The sequence below is a fragment of the Muntiacus reevesi genome, chromosome 20 (genome assembly GCF_963930625.1).
Source record: "Muntiacus reevesi chromosome 20, mMunRee1.1, whole genome shotgun sequence".
Taxonomy (NCBI): Eukaryota; Metazoa; Chordata; class Mammalia; order Artiodactyla; family Cervidae; genus Muntiacus; species Muntiacus reevesi.
The window spans coordinates 19536574-19562725 of NC_089268.1; the positions used below are offsets into that span (position 1 = coordinate 19536574).

Sequence of the window (26152 nt, forward strand, 5' to 3'; positions counted from 1 at the left end):
AGATCCCTTGGAGGAGGGCATGGCACCCCACTCCAGTATTCTTGCCTAGAGAATCCCATGGACAGTGCGTGGCGGGCCACAGTCCATAGGGTTGCAAAGAGTCTGACATGACTGAAGCGACTAAGCACGCACCCACCTGGTTCCTATACCTGCCTCACTATTTGTTCTAAAGGGTCTGGATTCATAGCAGGCCAAGCAAAAACCAGAACTGGCCCTCCCTAACCAGTGTCTGCAACACCTGCCAGGTTTACCTCTTCCCACCAACTGCCTCGCTCTGCCGTCCCTTCTCAGAGCTGAGCCCCCAGTCTGTAAGGTGAGGTTCTGCAGGGCAGAGGGGTTGCTGGGGCTAAGGTCTAGCTCACCTTCCTTCCACCTCACCATGGAACCTCCTAGAAGCATTTGCCTTTTATGGTTAGGTTGGATCATGAAAATGTTGATATACAACAACTTATGACCCACAGAAACATCGATTAAAAAAAAAACCCTATTTAGGCACTAAACCCTATATGTGCTAGTGATGGCCCTGGGATCCCAACCCCGCTCATTCAGGACCCCTCCTCCCTCCGCCAGCTCATTCAGACCCAGCTCATGGCACAGCAGGATCCCAGGCTGCAGAGCTGCAAGTAGGGCCCTACAGCTCTTGAGAAGGTTGATTTCAGGGACCCAAGATCGGTCCGCTTTCTGCATCAACCCTCTGTTTCCGTATGGGTTCTGCAGTGACCTCTGTGCCAGGTTTGATCTGGGGGGATGCAGCCAAGAGAGAGGATGCTGGTGAGAGTCCCCAGATAAACCCTTTTTGCTGGATGGCCCCACAGGCTTTTCCAGGAGCTTCAGGAGGCCTTGAGCTTCTGGATACACCGAGCATCCAAACCCTCACCTCTACTGCTGAATTGTGGCAGCCAGGCAGCTTCTGGAGCTCCGCTGCCCCCAAGAACTTCTTAGGGTGACTCCCATGCCCTGCCAGACCTCAGCCCAGGATGGGAGGCATCTAAAACTTGCCCAGGGGATGAACGCAAAGTGGCCCAGGAGGCTTTAAAGCTGCAGAGTAAGGGAAAGTTTAGGAGTTACAGTACGCAGGGCTCGTCTAGGATGAGAGGGTTTGGGCTCTGCTGTCTGTCCTGATGTCTGGAAACCTGATGGTGTAGGTTAGAGACCTGGTCTCTTTCCAAGAGGATGAAAACAGAAGAGGGAGAAGCTCAGCTCAGGCCATTTAAATCAATAGTCCATCCACCCATTTATTTGTTAAACAGTGATTATTGAGTGCCTATATGTGCCAGGCACTGTGCTACGTGCTTGGTGTATAGCAGTGAACAAAACAGACAAAAATCTCTGCCTTCCTGGCATCGCAGTATCTTAATGTTAGCTGGGCAACAATACTTTTAAATTTTTTTTCAAGGTTTCTAGAATGACTACTTTTTTGTTTTATAATCAGTAAAAATTTTATTAAAATAAAAACACAGTCTAATTTTTTTCCACTTCACCAAGGGAAAAATTGTATCAGGATTTGAACTGAGGGACTTAAACTAGAGTCGGAGAGAAGGTTTGCCTGCAAGATTGATTAGCTGCTGATAAGAGTTAAGTAAGATAAATTTAAGTTGGTATGATGGACAGAGTGGTAGATTTGGAGTGAGAAAACTTGGAAATGAATCTCAGTTTTCTGGGTGACCTTGAGCAAGCCCTTGCTCAAACTCAGCTTTCTATTTTGAAAAATGCAGCTGGCTGCTTAAGTAAGATAACATCCACCAGGGCGCCTGGCCCAGAAAAGACGCTCTGAAGTGTTAGGTGATCTTGTCCAATCAATGCCAGTTGTAAGACGGCATCTGCAAGCTTTGTGGAGGGCTCATCGTTCACTGCCACCAGAGGCTAGAGTCCCGAAAATGAAAATTGCCTGGAGAAGAACCACAATTAAAAAAAAAAATTATTTGTTTACTTGGCTGCACCGGGTCTTAGTTGCCTCTCACAGTTCCCTGATCAGGGATGGAACCCAGGCTCCCTGCATTGGCAGCGCGGGAATCTTAGCAACTGGACCATCAGGAAAGTCCCCACAGTTCTTAAAAAGAAAAAGAAAAAAAAAAAATCATAAACACAAAGCCACTTTTTCAGTGGTCCTTGCCCACCACGCCCCGACAGGGCTAGAGACTCCGGTTTTGCTCCTTCAAAAGACTCCATCACGTGCGGCGGCTCAGAGAGCCGGGGGAAGCCACGGGGACCGGAAGCACCGCCTGGCGGGAGGCGGCGGCGCGCGTGGCTGGGCCGGTGTCCTGGCGACCCCGGAACGCGCCTCCGCGGCTGAGGCAGGTGGCCGCGGCGTCCCTCTTGCCCTTGGCTCCCGGATCCTCGGCCTGCAGTTCGGCTGCCGGTTGGGGTTGGTGCGTCGATGGCGGCCGTATCCTCCTTGGAGGCCTCGGAGCGTAGAGCCAGGCCCCCGCGGGGGCAGGGGTGGACCACCCAGCGGAGGAAGGGAAGGGGCCTCTCGGTGGGCGGGGCCAGGGCCGGGAGCTCCGAACCCGGAAACGCCCAGTCAGAGAAAGCGAGGGAAGCCTTGACCAAGAGGCCGGCCTGCCCTCTCGACTTTCAGTGGCCCCTGAAGTTTCTGCTTCCTTTGACTGATACTTTTTTTTTTTTTTTTTTTTTTTTTTAAAACAAAGGTCTTTTCTTTGTCTCCGGCTCGCTTTTTAATATTTAAATCAGCCTCTGCACGGCTGAGTCCATGGACGCTGGAAGCGGTCCTGGGGGCTGTCGTCTCCGCTCCCTCCACAGCGGAGACCTGAAGAAGGTTCAAGACAAAGGAGACTCTGACATCACCACGGGAGAGAAGAGATACAGTTGAGTTTAAAAAACCAGGAGGGCTGACTGGGATTTGGTTGCCCCAGCTAAGTACACTGAGCCAGAAGCTATCGTTTGACGTTTAAAAGAAGGCTAGTTTGGGACCCTGTAATAGGGACTAGTTGTATTGATACTGTCTATATTAACCCAAGATCTGGTACGGCAGAGAGCAGCATCGAAGCAGAAGTTCTCACAAATGACCTCCCTGGATCTCCTAATATATCTCACCGAGAGGTATATTACAAAGAATGAAGGAGGACGTAGGTTTGACCTGCCCAGTGTGTGAGTCAATACATGATAAAGCTGGGATTTGACATGAGTCTTCCCGTCTCCAAACCCAGGCCCCCTCTTTTTCTTTCTCTTTGCTCATGTATCAGATTTGTGGCACTGTTCTTTGGATGGGACAGCTCAGGTAGAAATGAGGAACACTTTAATGAAAGGTTTAAATTAAACAGTGGATGGGTGCTCTGTGATTGATTTTTATGGCTGAAGAGAATGTTTAGGGGTACATTTGCCTTTAAAGAACAGTGCTGTGGAGCAAAACATCCACAATCTCTCAGAAAACCCCCGAGTGAGTACATGTAAGTGGGTAGCCTTCATGCCGCAAAAAGAGAGTGTAGAACGTTCCATCGCTACCCATTAGAGCTTGGTCTTTGGTCTTCTGTATTCCAGGTCTGTGATCCCTCCATTTACAAATGCAGGGAGACGGTGGCGGTATGATTTACTACCTACCCACAACTGGGGCTTCCCTGGTGCCTTTGACGGTAAAGAATCTGCCCACAATGACTGTGGTTCAATCCCTAGGTTGGGAAGATCTCTTGGAGAAGGGAATGACATGTTGTCACTCCAGTATTCTTGCCTGGAGAATCCCATGGACAGAGGGGCTTGGTGTGCTGCCATCCATGGGGTGGCAAAGAGTCGGACACCACTGAGTGACTCAGACTTTCACTTTTTCTTACAAGCAGGGCCAGCGGAGCAGTAGAAATTAGAGCCACTAATTGCCCAATGTGGCTAGTTCAGCAAGGAGAAAAAGGTTCTGGGATTCTAGCTTTAAGCTCCAGAATGTTCTGCAGTTTTCAGGTTGACCAGGCCTGAAGAATGATGCTGCTATTTTAAGGGTGGGTAAAAGGGTTTCAGGTTTCTAGGTTAGGGCTCCTGGAAGAACACCAGCCCCTGAGGTTGCCACGCCACATTAACCAGAGACCCATGACTTCCTTTTCTGCTGGAGAGGTGTGTCTACTCAGGAGACCACATCTGAGCTCAGCTTCACATGGAGTCCACAGGTTTCAGTAAGGAAAGGAACATGGATCCATGAACCAGCATAGACTGAGTGCACAACTCTGGGTGTGTATGCATTTTTCCAGCAGAGAGGACCCAAGATTTTCTTTATTTCTTGGGGGGGAGTCTGTGATTCAAAAAAGGGTTAAAAACCACTGTCCTAAATCTTTCGTTCATTTGTCGAGCAGATAAACAGGGATTGGAAACCGAGTGTTTGGTTAAAGAGTATTCACAAGAAGCTAACTTGGCTTGCTATATTATTTTCTCCCCGCCAGACAGTGCTATTGTGTAACTCAGCTGAGATGACAAGCCTTGTGAAAGTGCCTTGGTTACGTAAGGTGTTATTCCTGCCTAACGGAAATAATTATTGTGAATTTCACAGATGGTACCAAAGAGACAGACTTTCTTCTGAAACAGATTTTTTCCCCCCCTCAATTCCTTTCTAGTCATCAAAACTTTCTCTTAGGTTGGACCATCTTTTTTTTTTTTTTTTTGTCTCGAAGTGTTTTGACTTAGGATTTTCAAGTTCATGGCTCACTGGATATCTTTTGCATTTGAGTAACAATGAGCATGATAAATGGTGACCCTTTCAAGAAGGATGTTCTTTAACTTACCATGTCTCAGGCTACAGTGCTAGATAGAGAGGTGGGGCCAGCATTGTGAGCTGGGCACAACAGGTCACTGACTTGCTGAAAGTAACTTGATGTTACTCTACATAGTGGAGGCATCAATAGCAGAATGGGAAGGTTCAGACTTGCATTTCCAGTCCTCTTCTCCCACCTGAGGAGATGTGGAGAGGCCGCCTGGGGTCAGGCTTAAGTGTCTCCAGGTCATGTTTGAGGCTGAGGTTCTTCTAGGAATTCCCAGAAGTCAGCCGGTTCTGGAGAAAGTGCCAGTTGAGCAGACAGATCCCTCTTCTGGCCCTTGCTGGTCAAAGTCTGCAGAGTCTGCTGTTAGGCAGCTGCAGGCTGCTTTCCAGAATGTTGCCATCACAAAACTTCTTAAGTAAACAGGGAAATAGGCTGAATTTGTAGATATGATTTCACTGGCTTGCTGCTTAGGGTTGCATAATATATTTACATTTTACCTCTCAAAATAAAACAAACCCCAAAACTTGTGAGAGGGCCCCCTCTGATACCATCCTTAGCAAACAATCCTTGCTTTGGTGAATTCGCCAGTCCCCCTAGTGGCTGAATACAATATACAATGTGAACTATTTAGAAAAGGCAGTCCCTGTTAAAACCTACGGCAAGTATTATCATAAGTAAATGCTATGATAAGTAACTCAAAACTGATATGAGGCTCAACCCAGAAGACATCTCTGCTCTTAATCTTATTTTTTCCTTTACATATTTGGATCCTTTCTGCATCTTTATATATACATTTTATACCCTTATCAGAGATATGTTACTGAAAGTAGAACCTTGGAATGAAAGAGCCCTTCTCATAGATTTTGGAGGACATAAATGGGCAAATTACTCTTCAGTAAGATGGAGATTTTTTCATCAGCAGTGTACAAGAATGTCATTCCTCCAAGCTGTGCCAGCCTTAGGTATTTGTAAATGGATAGCAAATAATAATAACATCTTATTTTAAGTTCAGCTCTTTTACTAATGTAAGGATGAATTTTTTTCCCCAAACATACATTGTCTATATGTGTGTGTTTAGTGAATTACCTAATTATGTCTTTTGCTCATTTTTTTTTCCTGTTGGGTATAAGATTTTCATCTTATAAATTTTTAAAAACTCATGCTTTGTCATGATTATTAGCTCTTTTTATATCCTGTATGTTATGAATCTATTTATAGTTTGCTATGAAAGTTTTAAATGTGTGTGTATTCAAATCTGTGCATCTTTTTTTTCCCCTGTATTTGATACCTTTCTTAGAAGTAACTTCCCCACTCTAACATTATTTAAACATTCACTTATTATTTTTTCAGATACATCTTTTAATTTTTGTATTGAAATTTATAATTCATTTGAAATTTATTTAGGGATAAGGGAGGTTTAATTTTATTTTTATTCCAAATGGTTAATTAGTTGTTACAGAAATATTTTTTTGAATGATCCATTCTTTCTTCACTGTGATAAAATGCCACTACTATCACATAAAATTTTATTCTAGCTACATTTGCTGTTTTGTTCTATTGATTTACCTGTCAGGGTTTGTGTCAGTTCCATCATGATTATTGCAACATTAAATTACATTTTTTGTTGTTTTGGTTTTTTGGCTGCACTGTGTAGTACGTGGGGATCTTAGTTCCCCAACCAAGGATCAAACCCATGCCCCTTGCAGTGGAAGCTCAGAGTCTTAACCAGTGTACCTCCAGGGAAGACCCTAAACTACATTTTATGCATTATACTCCATTGCTCTGTAAACTTGTGCAAGTTATTTGATATTTCTGGTACTCAATTTCTTTATGGGTAAAATTATTTCTGTTTTATTTGTAATTATGGCCTCTTTTTCATTTCTTATACTGTTTACTTATATTAAAAATTTTTTCTTGAACTTTATCTACATTTTAAATTTTTTTCATGAACTGCTAATTCTGATAATCATCTTTATTTCATTCATTTCTGCTTTTATTTTATTATTTCTTTCCTTATCATTTTGAGGCATTTGTCTTTTCCCCCTTATATCTTGAATTGAAAGTTTAGGTCATTAATTTTAGAATCTTTGTTTTCTGACACTATAACCTATCACTTGTAAGATGGACATTTTTCACAGCTTGTGTCTCTGAAGTTGGATGGGTCTTACCAGTGCCATGGGCCCAGTAGCCCCTGTGAAGTAGTTGGTATACACTTTGCTGGATGAGCACTGAATAACGTAGAGGTGTGTCTGTGGTTTGGAAGAAAATTCCAGAGGCACTTAAGAAATGCTCTGTCACCTACATTCTTCTTGCATTGAGATCAATTTTGGTGGAAAATGTGGACATTAGGGATTGAGGTGAAAAGTGATTCAATAATAAGACTTTTGAATGTGCGTAAGGTTTAAGAATGCCTTGTGCTCAGTCGCTTAGTCTTGTCCGACTCCTTTCCTCTGTCCATGGATTTTTCCAGGTAAGAATACTAGAGTGGGTTGCCACTTCCTACTCCAGGGGATCTTCCTGACCTAGGGATCAATCCCGAGTCTCTTGCGTATCCCACATTGACAGGCAATTCTTTACTACTAGCACCATCTGGAAAGCCCCACGAGTGCTTTTAGCCATTTCATTTTGCTTTTATTTTCCTTATTTAAATATGCACAGGATTAAAATCTATACCTAAGTAAGTCTAAAAGGATTCTTCAATAAATATAAAAGTCCAAAATGATAAAGCATGTGTCATAATTTAACTGGCAGCCTCTGTTCTTTGTGGCCCATAAAATAATAATGTTTTTACAACTGATGGTGTCTTACATTCAGTAAAATACAGTGTATGCATTTAAGGCTCTCGGTTCTAATTACTGCTTTAGTTGAATCTACAAGTTTTGAAATATATTGTACTTATGTCATTGATCATTAAGTACCTCATAAGTCACATTATGCTCTCTTCTATTATGTGAAATGTTTGGAGATGTGGTTTGAGTTTCCGAGCTTATGGGTGTTTTTTGGCTGTCTTTTTTTTTTTTTTTTTTGGCTGTCTTTTTGTTATTGATTTTTAATAGTATTGCATGTGGTCAGAGAGTGTGGTCTGTATTATGTTCTTGATACCATATTGTGGCTCCATATCTGGGGCTGCTGGAGACTTGTGCTCTTTCTTCACAGCTCTGCCCTCCACTGGGTCCCACTCCATCCCAACTAGTCACCCCTCAAGCAACCAGTCGGCCCTCATGTACGGAGGGCTGCCCTAGGCTGCATGCCACGCTGTGCTTAGTCGCTCAGTCATGTCCAGCTCTTTGCGACCTCGTGGACTGCAGCCCGCCAGGCTCCTCTGTTCATTGGGATTCTCCAGGCAAGAATACTGGGGTGGGCTGCCATGCCCTCCTCCAAGTCATGGCTCAGGGCCTTGTGCCAAAACAGCTCTTCCCACACTTGGCTGGCTCTGAGAATCACCCGAGGTGCTTCTTAAACATACACATTCCTGAGTTGCCGCCCCCCCCTCCCCGTAGAGCCCCGGAATCTGCATGTTGAACAAGTGTCCCAAGTTGATTCTCATCATTGGATGCATGTGGAGAATCAAGAAGAGGAGAAGGATAGATGAGTGCAGTGATGGAACTGGGCTTGAAGAGGAGGAATTTCACTGCCAGACATGAACCTAAGAACTACTGAGGGAGTGAGGGTTCTTCAAAATATGGATTCCCAGGATTCACTGACCAAGATTCCAGTTTGATGGGTCTGTAATGGGATTTGGGAATCGGTATTTTTGATTTATTTCTTATTTTTTAATGTTTTATGTTATTTTTTCTCCCACACCCCCATTTAATTTTTTATATTAATTTTAATTTTTATAAAATTTATATTTTATATTTTAATTTTAATTTTTATATTGGAGTGTAGTTGATGAACAATGTTGTATTAGTTTCAGGTGTATAGCAAAGTGAGTCAGTTATACACAGACATGTATTTACTCTTGTTAAAATTCTTTTCCCATTTCGATTATTACAGAGTATTGAGCAGAGTTCCCTGTACTTTACAGCAGGTCCTTGTTAGTTATCTATTTTCAGTTCAGTTCAGTTCAGTTCAGTCGCTCAGTCGTGTCCAACTCTTTGCGACCCCATGAACAGCAGCACGCCAGGCCTCCCTGTCCATCACCGACTCCCGGAGTTTACTCAAACTCATGTCTATTTTAGCACCCCCTTTTTTCCATTTATTCTGGTAATCTATATATTTTTTTCTTTTTATTTATTTATTTTTTTTTTTATCTCGTTCATCCATTCATGCGCGTCACTAATTAGATGACGAGTATTTTTTTCTTTTTAAAAAAACTTTTAATTTTATATTGGAGTATAGCCAATTAACAATGTGATAGTTCCAGGTGGACGGCAAAGGGACTCAGCCATACAAATATATGTGTCTATTCTAAACTCGCCTCCCGTCCCAGGCTGCCACATATCATGGAGCAGTCTTTCCTGGGCTATACAGTAGGTCCTTGTTGGTTATCCAATTTAAATATAGCAGTGTTCATCCCAGACTCCCTAACGATCCCGTCCCCCATTTTGCCCCAGTCAGTCAGTCAGTTCAGTTCGGTTGCTCAGTCGTGTCCGACTCTTTGCGACCCCATGAATTGCAGCATGCCAGGCCTCCCTGTCCATTACCAACTCCCAGAGATTACTCAAACTCATGCCCACTGAGTCGGTGATGCCATCCAGCCATCTCATCCTCTGTCATCCCCTTCTCCTCCTGCCCCCAATCCCTCCCAGCATCAGGGTCTTTTCCAATGAGTCAACTCTTCAAATGAGGTGGCCAAAGTATTGGAGTTTCAGCTTCAGCATCAGTCCTTCCAGTGAACACCCAGGACTGCTCTCCTTCAGGATGGACTGGTTGGATCTCCTTGCAGTCCAAGGGACTCTCAAGAGTCTTCTCCAACACCACAGTTCAAAAGCATCAATTTTTCGGCGCTCAGCTCTCTTCACAGTCCAACTCTCACATCCATACATGACCACTGGAAAAACCATAGCCTTGACCAGACGGATCTTGCCATTACATGGCAAAGTAATGTCTCTGCTTTTTAATATGCTATCTAGGTTGGTCATAATTTTCCTTCCAAGGAGTAAGCGTCTTTTAATTTCATGGCTGCAGTCACCATCTGCAGTGATTTTGGAGCCCCAAAAAATAAAGTCTGACACTGTTTCCACCCTCTCCCCATCTATTTCCCATGAGGTGATGGGACCAGATGCCATGATCTTAGTTTTCTGAATGTAGAGCTTTAAGCCAACTTTTTCACTCTCCTCTTTCACTTTCATCAAGAGGCTCTTTAGTTCCTCTTCACCTTCTGCCATAAGGGTGGTGTCATCTGCATATCTGAGGTTATTGATATTTCTCCCGGCAATCTTAATTCCAGCTTGTGCTTCTTCCAGACCAGTGTTTCTCATGATGTACTCTGCATATAAGTTAAATAAGCAGGGTTACAATATACACCCTTGATGTACTCCTTTTCCTATTTGGAACCAGTATGTTGTTCCATGTCCAGTTCTACCTGTTGCTTCCTGACCTGCATACAGGTTTCTCAAGAGGCAGGTCAGGTGATCTGGTATTCCCATCTTCAGAATTTTCCACAGTTTATTGTGATCCACACAGTCGAAGGCTTTGGCGTAGTCAATAAAGCAGAAATAGATGTTTTTCTGGAACTCTCTTGCTTTTTTGATGATCCAGCGGATATTGGCAATTTGATCTCTGGTTCCTCTGCATTTTCTAAAACCAGCTTGAACATCTGGAAGTTCTCGGTTCGCATAATGCTGAAGCCTGGCTTGGAGAATTTTGAGCATTACTTTACTAGTGTGTGAGATGAGTGCAATTGTGCAGTAGTTTGAGCATTCTTTGGGATTGCCTTTCTTAGGGATTGGAGTGAAAACTGACCTTTTCCAGTCCTGTGGCCACTGCTGAGTTTTCCAAATTTGCTGGCATATTGAGTGCAGCAATCATCTCTCACAGCATCATCTTTCAGGATTTGAAATAGCTCAACGGAATTCCATCACATCGACTAGCTTTGCTCGTAGTGATGCTTTCTAAGGCCCACTTGACTTCACATTCCAGGATGTCTAGCTCTAGGTGAGTGATCACACCATTGTGATTATCTGGGTCGTGAAGATCTTTTTTGTACAGTTTTTCTGTGTATTCTTGCCACCTCTTCTTAATATCTTCTGCTTCTGTTAGGTCCATACCATTTCTGTCCTTTATTGAGCCCATCTTTGCATGAAATGTTCCCTTGGTATCTCTAATTTTCTTGAAGAGATCTCTAGTCTTTCCCATTCTATTGTTTTCCTCTATTGCTTTGCATTGATCGCTGAGGAAGGCTTTCTTATCTCTCCTGGCTATTCTTTGGAACTCTGCATTCAAATGGGAATATCTTTCCTTTTCTCCTTTGCTTTTTGCTTCTCTTCTTTTCACAGCTATTTGTAAGGCCTCCTCAGACAACCATTTTGCCTTTTTGCATTTGTTTTCCATGGGGATGGTCTTGATCTCTGTCTCCTGTACAATGTCACGAACCTCCTTCCATAGTTCATCAGGCTCTCTGTCTATCAGATCTAGTCCCTTAAATCTGTTTCTCACTTCCACTGTATATTCATAAGGGTTAGACTACTAGCAGTGATAAATTTTTTCTCTAAGTCTGTAAGTCTGTTTCTGTTTTGTAAATAAGTTCATTTGTATCATTCTTTTTTTAGACTCCACGTTTTTATAAGGGATGTCTGACTTCACTCATATGACAATCTCCAGGCCCATCCATGTTGCTGCAAATGATGTTATTTCATTTTCTCTAATGGCTTGAGTAATATTCCATTGTATTTATGTATCACATCTTCTTTATCCTGGGAATCTGTACTTTTAACAGGCCTCTAAGGTAACTCTGATGCAACAGTTCTTACCCTGAGAAACTCCAGCATGGGGGTATTGTGAGAGGACAGATTTTGTAGAATTTAAACTTTAAACTTTATAGAGTCACAGGCAAAGTCCTCTTAAGAGTGAGGTGTTTGGTAATAGAGTTGGGACTTGACAAGTGTGGGAAGGATGTGATTCACTTGGTAAATGGATTTGAGGGGGAGTTGATAGGAAATGAATAGAACCTGGCTAAGGGGTAGTCCCACTGATGGGTGGTGGGAATTTGCAGAGGTGCCCAGTAGATGCCACACATGTGAATCATGAAATGGTAGGTGGGACAGCAGTCATTCTAAAAATGTACTCCAGCATCAGAGAAGTCTGACTCTTATTTCTGAGAATGTTCTTATAGTTTTTTTTTTTTTAAAGAAATTATTTACCATCTGGGGAACAAGATCGAGTGGGAGGTAGTTTCATGAATGTAATCCAGTGGCGATATCTGTGTGTTTCAGATACCAAGCACAATGATCTTCTGGAATCTAAGGGATGCTTTGCCAACGTAACATCATCTGGCAGAAGGGTCAGCCCTTCATCTACCGCAACAGGTCTGAGTGTCGGTAAGCCTCTCAGCCCTTGCAGAGGCCTTGTCCACCTAGAGTAAGTAAGGGTCCAGGGAAGAGCCGTAAACATTGGGGTCAATTCTAACCAAGGGACCAACAGTCTGAGAGGGAGTATGACGTGTTTACAAGAGCATGGATTCCGGAGGCAGTCTGGGTTCACATCTCACTCTGTCAGTTGGTATCTGTGTGAATTTGGGCAAATTACTTCACCTCCCTGGGCCTCAGCTTTCTTATCTGCAAAATGGAGAGAGGGTAATACTTCAGGAGATTGTTGTGAGGATGAAATGAGGTAATACAAATAAAGTGATTAGAAGACTCCTTGGCATAAAACACAGACTGTGCAAGGGCTGGCTATTATGAAGGTGAAATTAAACTACATATTTTTAGGAATACAAATATATACACACAGGTGGTAAACCTTTTAAAAAATATTCATTTATGTCATTTTTGTTTTTGACTGCATTGTGTCTTAGTTGTGGCACATGGATATTCCTTGTGGCGTGTGGGCTTGGTTGCCCCAGGGCGTGTGGGACTTTAGTTTCCTGACCAGGGACCAAATCTGTGTTCCCTGCATTGGAAGGCAGGTTCTTAACCCCTGGACCACCAAGGAAGTTCTGGTGGTAAACTCTTAAAGGACAGCAAAGAAATGGTTACTGTGACAGTCAAGAGTCAGGACTGTGGTTACCTCTCTGGGAAAGGGACACAGATGGTTTCCGGGGAGTGGGAGGAAAGGGCTGGCCATGTGTTATTTCTTGTCTTGAATGTTGGCTTTATAAGTATTTGTAACACTGTGCTGTTTTATATACTTTGCTCTGTTTGATTTCTTATGATACAAAGTCTTAAAAAAACTTTTTCTAACAGTTTTTGTTGTAAGGAAGGTAATTTAGTGGTTTCCATGGTGGCTCAGTGGTGAAGAATCCTCCTGTTAATGCAAGGGACATGGGTTCAATCCCTGGTCCAGGAAGAGCCTACATACCAGGGAGCGACTAAACCCTTGCACTCCAACTGCTGAGTCCATGTGCAGTTGGACTGAGTCCACGTGCAGTCCTAGAGTCGGGGAACTGCAAGGACTGAGCCCTGGAGCCTGTGCTGCGCAACGAGAGAAGTCACCTCAGTGAAGAAGCCACAGCTGGAGAAAAGCCTGTGTCGCACCAGATACCCAGCACAGCCATAAACACATAATTAAATTAAAAAACAAAGTTACTTAAGTTCATTATAGGAATTTTGAAAATATAAAAAACAGTATAAAAAACAACCACCACGGTGATCTCATCTCTTAGAGAATTGGTGTTAACGTTTTTTATATGCATGAAAGAAAAATCTATTTCTTATGCATGGAAATATGTAATTATTTTTCACAGTTAAGATCATATTATACTACTTTCTTGCAAAACCTGTTTTTTCCAACTCTGCATTTACCCACTCTTTCACAGTCACCTGTTTATCTGTCCATGTCCTCTTCCCCTTGACCCTAAGCCCCTGAGAGCAGGGACTGTTTGGATCCCCAGTGTCTAGAGCAATGCTTGTCCCAAAATGTAATCAGATACGTGTTTGTCGAGTGAAACAAGTAGGTTATATAGTCCTAAAGTTCTTTTGGAATGTTTCCTTTATCTTGGCAATGTTTTCTAAACAGTTAATTCAGCAAACCCAAATATATAAAAAGTATTTAGGAGAGCCATATATCACCCAGTGTCAAAGTTATCATACATTTGGAATTGGGAGGGTGGACTCTGAGTTGTTGGCTCTTTTGCTTTATCTGCACACTATGGAAGTTCAAAGACATTAGTATGGGACTGTTTACTTAAAACTGAAGTTGGACTATGCAAGACTGCGAATTATGGACCCAGGGTTCTTTTGATTTTTAGGCAACGTAGTCCAGAGTTAACCTGCAGATCCAGCTCGGCCCCTCTCTAGGATGTGCTTTGTGAGTTTCTTTGAGGGCTCACTTCCTTTGCAAATGGAAATGATGCTACTGGCCCCACCTATAGTAACAGGATTTTTTTGTCAGTAGCAAACAAAATGATCAACATGAAGTTGGTTTGAAATGATTCCAATATCAGGGTGACATAATATTATAAAAAAAGATCCTATGACTTGATAACAGATAACTCTACCTGAAAGCATTGTCCAAGGCCATCTATCAAATGCTAGGCCACTAAGACCAGAAGTGATGGCTTTTTCTGTTGATGCCCACAATAGCTCATTGCAGGCATTTTTAACTGCCAGGAAGTTCCGTACTAAACATAGTGGTCTGTTATAGCCATTTCAGTCGAGGCTTGTTTTTGATTATTTCTTTCTCTTTTCTTTATACTGATTGATTTTTTATTTCCATTTAATGATTTTATTGGACATGCATTTTTTGGTAGCAGTTTTAGTTGAAGCATAATTCATATACCATGTAATTCACCAGTTTAATAATACAACCATTATCACAATCAATTTTAGGACATTTTTATTGCCTCCTTAAAGAAACCTGTCACCCTCATGTCCCCTATCCCTCCAGCCCTGGATAACCATTAATTTTATCTCTGTGGATTTACCTGTTCTGGATATTTCATATAAGTGGAGTCACCAATATATGGTCTTTGTGTTTGGCTTCTTTTATTCAGCCTAATGTTTAGGTGTATGCCAGGAGTGGAATTTCTGGGTTATATGATAATTCTATATTTAACTTTTGAACACCAAACTGCCTTTAAGCATGTATCTTTGGAATTTATTTCAATCCCCTCAAATTGTGAATAAATAAATTATATGCTCTTGGACTTTTAGTGAAGAGTAGTCCTAGTTTTCATACATGAGGGCAATTCTAGTGTAAGAGATGTAAGATCAGGTTGTAACTTCCAATTTAAGCACATTGACATTTTCATCCTTCTGCTTCCTTTCCAGCCCTGCTGCAGAGTTGGATCTGAAATCCTCCTCCTCACATTCTGATCACTCCTCTGAAACTTCATTGTCTGAAGTCCAAAAGGATAAATATCCCCAGGAATTCAGCCTGCTCAAGTTGCAGACAAGTAAGTAGATCATAGGTCCTCTTCCATTGTCTCCATGCCCAGGGTCTTTGCAGAAGGCTGCCACACTGTTGGGTGCCATTCACAGAAGATCCACTAGGTACCTGGCACTCAACATACTTCATCTCTAATTCTCACAACTCTGCGGGGCAGCTACTGTTATATGTTTTGCAAAAATAATGCCTTATAAACATAAAAGTACTATAATAAAATATTAAAATAATAAAGAAACATGTAGAGTATGAAAACCCCTTCCCCAATATTTTCTAATCATCCCCCTATTCTGCTCCATAGCTGTGAAGAGTTTGATATCTATTCTTCGAGAATTTTGAAATGTAAATGTATATGTATTTGAAATATATTTGTATACATATAAACATATATATGTTTTACATATATATATTTATGGATTGTAATATACCACAATATTTTCACTGATAGAAAGTAGTACACAAATTATTTTCAAAGTATTGTTTTCACTCAAAGTATAAATAGATCATGGATTCTTTCTGTGTCAATACATATAGACCTGTGTGGCTAATACAGACCTACCTGTTTTACACAGAAGGAAACTGAGGCTGGAGAGATTCAGTCACCCCCACAAGCACACATAGTTAGGAAGTGAAGGGATGGGATTAGAACTCAAACATGCCTGCCTCCAAAGCCTCTGGTCCTTCACGGCCACCAAGGAGACAAGAGTTTCTTAAGCAACCCTAGAGCTGTAAGCTGTAGGAGATCTTTTACTGTTTAAAATGACTTGAGCAGTTTTATAGGAAAAGGGTCGGACAAAGAAACAGAGGCGCTGAGAAGTCCAGTAGCTAGCCTGAGGTCTCAGAGCAGCCTTTCTCCTTGGTCCTAAACACATTGCATCTCTCTGGGTTTCTGTAGCCTGTGCATGTGCCATCTGGTTAAGATGCCATGGGTGTTCCAGCCCTTCCCCTGATGGGCTTTCTATTCCTACACATTTATTAGAGTGAAGATTGGCTCACAGATGTTTGTAAAACTGTCTCTGAGCTTCCTAACCCATACATCACTTCCAACCATAAAACTGGCTTTATTTTTGAAAGGGAAGGTAAAAAGGAAACAAAGAAGAGCCCTCTTAGATAGCTTTCTCTCTACTTCCCTTCTTTTGTGCCTAGTCCCATAGAGGTTAACACTGCCCCTGATTTAGAATTACCGAACTACACACATTGATACACGCTGCATAGCCAGAGAGACCTGGGGGTGGGGGTGGGGCTTCATACTATTTTGTTATCCAGCTACACTGTGAGGCTGGGAGCAGTGCTGATGGAAGCATTTCTGATGTCTTGCAGAAGATGGGCAGCGTCCTGAGTGGACATTTTATCCAAGGTTTAGCAGCAACATCCACACCTACCATGTTGGAAAGCAGTGTTTCTTTAACGGGGTCTTCCTCGGCAATAGGAGGTCTCTGTCAGAGAGGATAGTGGACAAGAGCCTTGGGAGAAAGAAATATGGTAACGTTTTCCTCCTGAATCTTCATTGTGCAATGCCCCAGAATACTCGTGAGTTGTCATTCTGGCGGCCCAGCATTGTGTGGCTGGGGCAGACCTAGGGGGTCACTGTGTCATCCAGCTGCAGCCAGGAAAATAGGAAAAACAAGGGGATGGTTGGCAGGCTGCACTTTTTGGCAAAGAATTCACACCATATGCTGATCCACATTTTTGTTTTTCTCTGAGTTTCATAAAATGCTAATGTGATATTTAAGTCATCAGATAAGTTGTCTCGGATACTTATTAATAGAAACCTCCATTGAAGTCCGAGGAAAAGAATTCATGTTTCAATTAGATGCTGCTTGTCACATGCATTTAAATCGTATTTTCGATTCTTTACAAGGAAAACATCCTGTAAACCTTAGCTTCAGTGTGTGTTGTTGTTTTGTAGCTGATTTAATGAAAGGTAGATGTGATAAGGAAGTGTATACATATATCTCCTCAGCTGGTGATTTGGTGAGTTCTCTGTTCCAACTTAGCCATTATAAGTTTATTGAAAGACCCTAAAGAATTTCTGAATACCAAGGGACCATTTATGGCACACGCTTCTAAGAAATACCTGTATAGGAGTCAGCAGGTGCTTCAGGGAAGAATAAGATTGCTGTCATAGGAAAATAGGGCTTCTCTGGTAGCTCAGCTGGTAAAGAATCTGTGTGCAATGCGGGCAACCCCAGTTCAATTCCTGGGAAGATCCGCTGGAGAAGGTATATGCCACCCACTCCAGGATTGTTGGCTTGCCCTGGTGGCTCAGCTGGTAAAGAATCTGCCTGCAGTGTGGGAGACCTGGGTTTGATCCCTGGGTTGGGAAGAGCCCCTGGAGAGGGGAAAGGCTACCCACTCCAGTATACAAAGAGAAAGAAATAGAAACTTCTCGGGGTTTTTTTTGAGTTTTAAAATAGACTTTTAAACTCACAGCAGAGACAAGTAGTTTTGAAAACCAAGGCTTTTCCTTGGGTAGTTGTTATTTACTTGCTAAGTCATGTCAAACTCTTGCCCGACCCTATGGACTGTAGCTCTCTAGGCTCCTCTGTCCATGGGATTTTTTAGGCAAGAATACTGGAATGGGTTGCCATTTCCTCCTCCAGGGCATCTTCTTGACCCAGGGATTGAACCCATGTCTCCTGCATTGGCAGGTGGATTCTTTACCACTGAGTCCCCAGGGAAGCCCTTGCATGGATAGAGAATACCCCAAAAGCCAGACTAGAGGAGGTGAGAAAGTAGTCACTGATACGGGGATTTTGAGGAGTTCTGTGTCCTATCCAACTCCTGAGATCAAAATCTAGTGGCTGAGGGGGCGTGAGTCTAGTTGGGGCTTCTGCCTCACAGGGTGGCTGGGGGAAGACCTTGAGCTTCCAGATGAAGTGGCATCTCTCCTGACTGTGCGCAGACAATGGTGATCTGGGCAATGTTTGGAGAGAAAGTCCCCTGAGGGTCTCATCCATCCAGGAGATATGGATGAATAGCAGCATTTCTGTGCCCTGTAAAGACTGTGGAGCTTAGGACAGAGAGAAAGAGAGAGAGAGAGCAAGCGAACAAGCCAGGAGAACTGGTTATACAGCTGGAATGCCTGGAGGCCGCCGTAGGGTCCACTGTCAGCCACCAAGCCAGGAGTCATATGGGAATAAATGCGTGTTTCACCTGATGCATGGCAGACAGGGATGGCTTCAGAGGATCAGACTAGATGGCCCATTTTAGTAGACAACAGAAATAGATGCCAGCTCTCAGAGAGCAGCAGGTACCCGTGTGGTTTGCAGATGGTGACCCAGGACCCAGAGCCTTCTCATAGATCCTGATGTCATGTAAGCCTGCTGTGCACTTTCTAACTTCTCACTCCTGAGATGCAATCCTAGGGAGGAACAGCAAGTATTCATTAAACTGGTTTAAATCTGGAACAACTGAGAAAAACCAAGAAGGGGCTAAGTTTAGCTGTCTATTACTTAGGCATGCTTTTGGCCACAAGTAAGAGAAAAATCAAATCATCAGAGACTTAAATTGTAAGGTATCTTTAAAGTAATTAACAAGAAGCTTTGGTATCTAGGTGACCTATTTGGTCTGGTTGTCCAATGATGTCATCAAAGTTACAGGCTCATTTTGGATTTTTTGATGTATTACCATTCTTCGTTATGTTGAATTTTTTTGTCTTGATGCTTGTCCCCTTATAGTTACAAGATAATTGTTGTAATTCTAAGCATCTTAATTGTACTAAAGACATAAAAAAGGAAAATCTGCTGTTGCCTTCCCCTTTTAGAAGGAAGAAAAGTTTTCCCATATGGTCCTTGGGAGACTTCTTCTTTGTCACACTGGCCAGAACAGGGACAACTGCAAGTATATATTAAAAGTAGACGACGAGGGCTTCCTTGGTGGCTCAGTGTTAAAGAGTCCGCCTACTAATACAGGAGACATGGGTTCCATCCCTGGCCTGGGAAGATCCCACATGCTGCAGAGCAACTAAGCAGCTAAGTCCTTGTACCACATCTATTGAGTTCTAGAGCCCAGGAGCTGAAACAACAGAAGCCCGAGCACTGCAACTAGAGAAAAGCCCGCGCAGCAACCAAGACCTAGCACAGCCAAAAAACAAAGTAAATGAGAGACTTCCCTGATGGTCCAGTTGCTAAGACTCCGTGTTCCCAAAGCAGGGGCCTGGGTTCAATCCCTGGTCAGGAAACTAGATCCCACATGCTGCAAAAAAGATTGAAGATTCCCAAGTGCCACGGCCAAGACCTGGCCCAGCTAAATAAATACAAATATATAAAAAAACTTTCAAAATAAATAAAAATTTTAAAAGGAGTCCTGTTTGTTGGGTGTAGGATTGTGCAAGGCAGTCTTGCAGACCAGGATTATTTTCTTAGGAGATGCATCTGGTGTTGGAGGTGCACGTTTAAATGACCTTCCCGTACCAGCCTGACTTCCTATGAACTCATGTGGTTAGTTTCTTGTTCCTGGGGCATTGGAAGGGGCTGGGTCGGGTGTCAGAGCATGGGCTGAGTAAGCAGTGTTTACTCCACTGCTGCCACCTCCCACTGCTGCACCACCTCCGTCTTTTCTTTTTTTTAATTAATTATTTTATTTTTGGCTGTGCTGGGTCTTTGTTGCTGCACGAGCTTTCCCCCAGTTTCAGTGAGAAGGGGCTACTCTCTAGTTGCAGTGCACGGGCTTCTCATTCTGGTGGCTTCTCATGTGGAGCACGGGCTAGGGCTTCAGTAATTGTGGCACATGGGCTCAGCAGTTGCAGCCCCGAGCCTCTAGAGCACAGACTCAATAGTTACGGCACACGGGCTTAGTTGCTCCACAGCATGTGGAATCTTCCTGGACCACAGATCAAACCCATGTCCCCTGCATTGGTAGGCAGATTTTATCCACTGCGCCACCAGGGAAACCCCTGTCCTAGTCTTTGAGTCAGAAGGAGGAGCCAGGACCCTTTTTAGTTGAGATCCAATCAGAGAGGCAGAGCCCCAGTTAAAATCGCCTCTAATCCCTGAGGAATTCAGGGATTCAAAATACACTAATGCTTAGCAATGAAAAGATTTCAAGTCAGAGTTTATGCTCATCATTACAGATACCTTTTGATTCATCATTCATTTTAAACCAAACCATTCCATCCAAACCTAAGTTATTGTTCTTTCCCAGGGTAAAGTAATCATAACACCTTTAAAAAAAATGTCTTAAACATAGGCTCACACTTTTAAAAAGTTTTTTAATCTGTTTTTTAAATTTATTTTTTACTTTTACTTTATTTCAGGCTCACACTTTTCATCTCCTCAAGGTGAAACAATCATAAACAGAACATTTAACACACCTATATGTACCTAATGATAAAACACTAAATTATCCTATTTCCATTGTCATGTCAATACTTAGAGCAAATCTGTGGACCATCTTCAGCTCTTTTTATGATTTTGTTTTTAAACACCATTCACAGTTCTTGACCCCAGGAATGGAATCCCCAAGTTAACTCCAGGAGATAATCCATATATGTATCCAGAACAGAGTAAAGGCTTCCACAAAGCAGGATCAACTCTCCCACCAGTGAATTTTTCAATGTAAGTGTATGTTAATACTAGCATTATTTAGTGAACTTTAAAGGAATTGTATTTCTCTCTGCTACATATAAATTATATTTTGCAAGGATCGAATCTCAACAAGACATAGTTGGTGAAAATTTCTAAAAAAAGTCCACGTCTATTTCCTTAGTGTATGTATATATATGCATGTGTGTAACTGAGATCATACACAGGATCTTGACTACAAAAAGGTGGTTGCTAATTTTGTTCCTATTATTATTACCACACATATGAAGGCTTCAATTTTCATTCTGAATCACATTGTTGGTTAGTAGGGTTGACTTACACTTGGAACTAAGCATTGACAAGAAAGGGAAGGTCATTAAGTTAAAAGAAAAATAGTTGGTGTAGTACATTAAAAATATTTTAGAAAATTAGTCATGTCCCGAAGAAAACAAAACCACTAATTTGAATACATGCGCCCCAATGCTTATAGCAGCAGTTATTTACAATAACCAGGATATGGAAACAATCTCAGCAAATGAATAGATAAACAAGATGTTTATATATATATAATATATATATGTGTGTTATATATATGTACATATATATATATATATATATATACAATGGAGTGATACTCCAGCATAAAAAGTGAAATTTTGTCATTTGCAACAACATGGATAAACTTGGAGGTATTATGCTTAGTGAAATAAGTCAAATATAGAAAGACAAATACTGGAGACTTCCCTGATGGCCCAGTGGCTAAGACTCCATGCTCCCAATGCCGAGGGGCCCAGGTTCAATCCCTGTCAGGGAACTAGATCCCACATGCCACAACTAAAGATCCTATGAGCTGCAACTAAATAAATAAGTATTAAATAAATATATTAAAAAAAGAAAGACAAATACTTTATGATATCACTGACATATGGAATCTAAAAAGTAAAACAAACTAAAAAGTAAATATAACAAAACAGAAAGACTCACAGATATAGAGAAGAAACTAATGGTGACTAGTAGGGAGAGGGTGTTGGAGAGGGGCAAGATAGAGGTGGGGACTGAGAGGTACAAACTACTATGTTTAAAATAAATAAGCTACAAGAATATAAACTACAGGGACTATAACCAATATTTTATAATAACTACGAATGGAGTATAACCTTTAATAATCATATATCACTATGTATCCACTTTAAACATATTGTAAATCAACTATATACCTCAATAAAAATTAATCATGTTTGTTTTAATGATGTTTACAAAAAGCGATAAAAAAATACTAAGAATTATGGCCCTTAATGGTTTTGAAGCCTATACATGGCAATTAAAACAATAAAATAAGACACTGTATTGAACACAATGAAGTATTGATGTCTTTGCCATAGAAGCCATACCAATCTGATGGTTGTCTTTTCTGATTTTCAGAGTGCCTTATGAAAAGAAATTTGATACGTTTATTCCACTTGAGCCTCTTCCACAAATCCCCAAGTGAGTTATCTCAACATATTCCATATCATCCCATCTTTATGAACACATCAATTCTTTGTTTTCTCCTATGGAGGAGCTCATAGACACCTGAGGCATAGGGACCTTTTGAATCCTGGTAGTTGGGTGAGGCGGTTTGAATGGAGGGCTTCTGGTTTTGAAGGTCAAGTGTCTGTGGAGTCTAGCCACTCGGCTGCTTACATCTTCAATAGATATGATTGACAGACTGCCAGATGCCATGTGTTATTCTAGGCGTGCACCATGAGGGGTTTTATGTGGAGAAACAGTCAGGGTCCCTGCTTTCCAAAACACAAGAGTTTGTTGGGAAAGAAAAGACATATACTTAAATAAGTGCAGCCAGGGAGGATGGTTAAGAGTTTGAAGAGGCATAGAGTAAGCTAGTATTTTTGTATTTGAGGAAAGTATCATTCCTCTGATTTTTTCTTTTAAAAAAATATTTGTTTTTATTTATTTGGCTGTGCTGAATCTTTTAGTTACAGCACGTGGGATCTTTAGTTGCTACATGCAAACTCTTAGTTCCAGCCTGTGAAATCTAGTTCCCTGACCAGGGATTGAACCTGGGTCCCCCTGCATTGGTAATGTGGAGTCCCAACTACTGGACCACCAGGGAAGTTCTCATTCTTCTGATCTAATAGTTTAGCTCTGCTCCATTCTGAACCAAAATATTTTGATATGTAGGTTATCTTTATTTTTTGAAGAATTCTGTCATTCCCACTGATAGTTCCCTTTTGACTAAAGAATTCCTTAATAGGGAGATTTTCTAGGTAGGAGAGCTTTTTGGCTTTTATTTTGTAATTCATTCTTACTTGTATTACCTTGTGATCAGAAAATATTGTTTTTGTTATTTTTATTTTATGGAATTTATCATAGTTTTCTTGTGAGCTAATATACATTCAGTTTTGGGACTCTTTCCATATGAATTTTAAAGTGCATTCTAGGGACTTTCCTGGTGGTCCACTGGTTAAGAATCCACCTTGCAATGTAGGAGATGTGGGGTTGATGTCTGGTTGGGGAACTGGTAAGATCCCACGTAATGTGGAGCAGCTAAGCCCATGAGCTGCAACTAAGACTCAATTCAGCCAAATAAATAAATAAGTAAATATATATTTTTAAAAAAGAAAGTACATTCTATTTGGTCAGAATGCAAATTTAGATACACACCCAGAAAATTTATCTTATTGTTTATTGTTTAGTCCCTACTTTTTTCTTACCCATTTTTGTCCACTTGATCGCTCATTTGGTCCCCTTGGACTAAGAGTTGGTGTGTTAAAATGTCCAAATATTAGTGTGTTTCTGTCTTTATTACTAGTAGCCTTTAGCATTGCAAAAATATCTTTGTTTTTTCTCATTTAATGCATTTTATCCTGTGTTATACCTAGCCAGATATTAAGATTACAACTCTTACTTTGTTTTGTTTGCATTTGACTAATATGCTTTTGCCCATTCTTAGACTTTCAAATGACTGTGTTTTACGTCTTTCTCTCAGAAACAGAACTGGATTTTTCTCTGTGAGTCAATTTGAAAAGTAGTTTCTCTAAGAGGTGATTTAGGGTCACTTGCCTTTATTGATTTGACAGACTTGATTTAAATTCTGTCAGAATAGTTTGTTACATGTGTTATGTATATTATATTTACCCTGAGTCTTTCACCATTTTATTTCAACAAAAGTTAAAAAATTATTTCTTTGGATGTTTAGGAATGCTTGTGTTTTTTGTTCTACTGGTTCTTTATACTGATATCTTCCTATACTACTTTTTGCCTTGATTTTTTAAGCTGGGCTTCTAGTGGGTTGGCCAAAAAGTTTGTTTGGATTTTTATACAAGATGTTATGAAAAACCTGAACAACCAATATTATTATTGTGTTGTCAGCTTTAAATGCTATCCCATCTATTCCTACATGTGGTAATCCTCCTCTGTCTTCTTACAGAGACTTCCTTACTTTCAGCAGGTTTATCAGGGTGTTTTCTCAATCATAATGCATTTCTCCCCCCAAATGTGAAAATTCCAGCAGCCAAAAGATGAAAGCATTCTTCATCTTCCTGCTCTGACTCATCCCAGGAGCCAGACTTCCTAAGACCTCTTGGATCACACACAGCACAGCTCAGCGTATGCCCTTTTCAAATCTCAACAGACCTGGGAGGATGCCCGGTATCTGTATTAGCTGAGGTCCCAGCAGAAAGCAGAAGGGAAACTTTGCTGGGATTCTGGAGACAGTTTAATGAAAGGACTGTTTACCAATGAGTGACCAGGTTGTGGGAACTCACATGGGAGGGTGAAGCACCCAGGGACTCCCACCAGTGGGAAACTGTTACTAACGTCTAGGTCTGAACAGCAGGAGAAGGGCTCATGGTTCACAGAACTGTGAGAGAATGGAGAAGGGCTTCTGTAAAGATGCTGTGGCCATGGAGAATACAGCTGCTCCAGAACTGGGGTACCTCAGGAGATGGGGTGGGAGTCAAGGAGCTCAGTAAGACACATCTCAGTCTATGTCTTTGCACCTTCTGATCTCCTGTGGGTGCTTCCTACTAGCCAAGCCCAACTCAAAGGTGGCAGCAGGGAGGAGTCAAGCTGATGCAGGCTACAGGGCTCAGATTCCTGGGCAGAGAGGGACACAAAAGAGGCATGGGTTTGAGGCAGGGACAGTGACGACAACTAATATGACGGGTTTTTAAAAAATATTTATTTATTTGGCTGCATCAGGTCTTAGTTGTGGCATGCAAAATCTTTTATTGCAGAGCTCAAGCTTCTCTCTAGTTATGGCACGCAGCTTCCAGAGCATGTAGGCTCAGTAGTTGAGGCTCGCTAGCTTAGTTGCAAGGCATAAGGAATCTTGGTTCTCTGACTTGGATTAACCCTCGTCCCTTGTATGGAAGACAGATTCTTAACCATTGGACCACCAGGGAAGTCCCAATATGGTGCTTGACATTGACACCTGGTCTCTAGAATTGGAGGCCTTCTTACTTTTGGAGGATGGAGGACCTTATCTCCTGAAGGTGTTTGCAAATTTGCATCAGGCGGATTCCGGTGTTGTTTTCTTCCCACAGCTTGCCTTTCTGGGTGAAGGACAAGGCCAACATGCTGAAGAGCGAGATAAGAGAAGTCGAAGAGCTTGACGACTGGCAGCCAGCGATCTCCTTGCTACACAGTTTGCTACCTCCTGGTGGGTCAAAGGACTTTCAAAAAATAGCATAACAACCGAAGGCAAGCCCGGAAGAGCAGGCTTTTGAGAGGCTTCACAATGGAGAGGAGAGAGGCAGAGCCTCTCCCAGAGTGGATGGTATCCTTTGCCCCGAGGTGGCCCCTGGGCAGATGTCACGGCTGTGGGTTGCTGTCAAGTATATGTTCAAGAACTGTTGGTCTTGTGATGGAGCACAGCCTTTAACTGTGCCTCTATCCACAGGTTCTTTGGACTTTCCAAGACAGTCCTGAACAGAAACAGGTCCAGGAAGCAGGCACTGACTGGCCCCTGGAGAGCCTTTTCCTGTTGATTGCTTCTGTTAGTGCAACTGTTCTAAATCAAATGTTTGACTTGGATGCAAAATCACTGTGGTTTGCCTTTTTAAACATTGTTATTATTTTTTGGCTGCGCCGCGCCATTTGTGGGATCTTAGTTCCCCGACCAAGGACTGAACTCCGGCTCTCGGCCGTGAAAGCTCGGAGTTCTAACCACTGGACCACCAGGGAATTCCCTTCACTTGTATTTTGAAAACTTTACTGATATAAAAGTTTTGAGAATCGTACAACAAACATCTACATATTCTTCACTTAGAATCTACAGTAGTTAATGTTTGTCCAAAGGCGTACACACTCTTTTTCTCATATTATTACTATTGTTGTTTTGCTCAGTTATCTGAGAGTAACAGGCATCATATCTCTTTACTCCTACATACCTATTATACTTCAGAATGGTCAATGGTAACTGACTTCTTAGTACTTCTCCTAAGG

At 41.9% G+C, this 26152-nt stretch overlaps 1 protein-coding gene across 1 annotated transcript; it reads left to right on the forward strand.

Annotated features, from left to right (window-relative positions):
• Positions 1–2278: 2278 nt before the first annotated feature.
• On the forward strand, positions 2279–25636 carry SPATS1 (spermatogenesis associated serine rich 1). The gene is made up of 9 exons (XM_065913315.1): positions 2279–2369; positions 2649–2825; positions 12071–12215; positions 15065–15189; positions 16500–16661; positions 20617–20737; positions 22127–22189; positions 25252–25367; positions 25608–25636. The coding sequence occupies exons 2-9, from the start codon at positions 2711–2713 to the stop codon at positions 25634–25636; spliced, it is 876 nt and encodes a 291-aa protein (XP_065769387.1). The 5' UTR covers positions 2279–2369; positions 2649–2710.
• The last annotated feature ends 516 nt before the right edge of the window (positions 25637–26152 follow it).

What these genes read in the sequence shown, in the direction of transcription:
- SPATS1 (XM_065913315.1), top strand. Translation starts at nt 2,711, where the DNA reads ATGGACGCTGGAAGCGGTCCTGGGGGCTGTCGTCTCCGCTCCCTCCAC. An exon ending in CCACCAGTGAATTTTTCAAT is followed by an intron (nt 20,738 to 22,126) that starts GTAAGTGTATGT and finishes TCTGATTTTCAG; the next exon opens with AGTGCCTTATGAAAAGAAAT. An exon ending in ACACAGTTTGCTACCTCCTG is followed by an intron (nt 25,368 to 25,607) that starts GTGGGTCAAAGG and finishes CTCTATCCACAG; the next exon opens with GTTCTTTGGACTTTCCAAGA.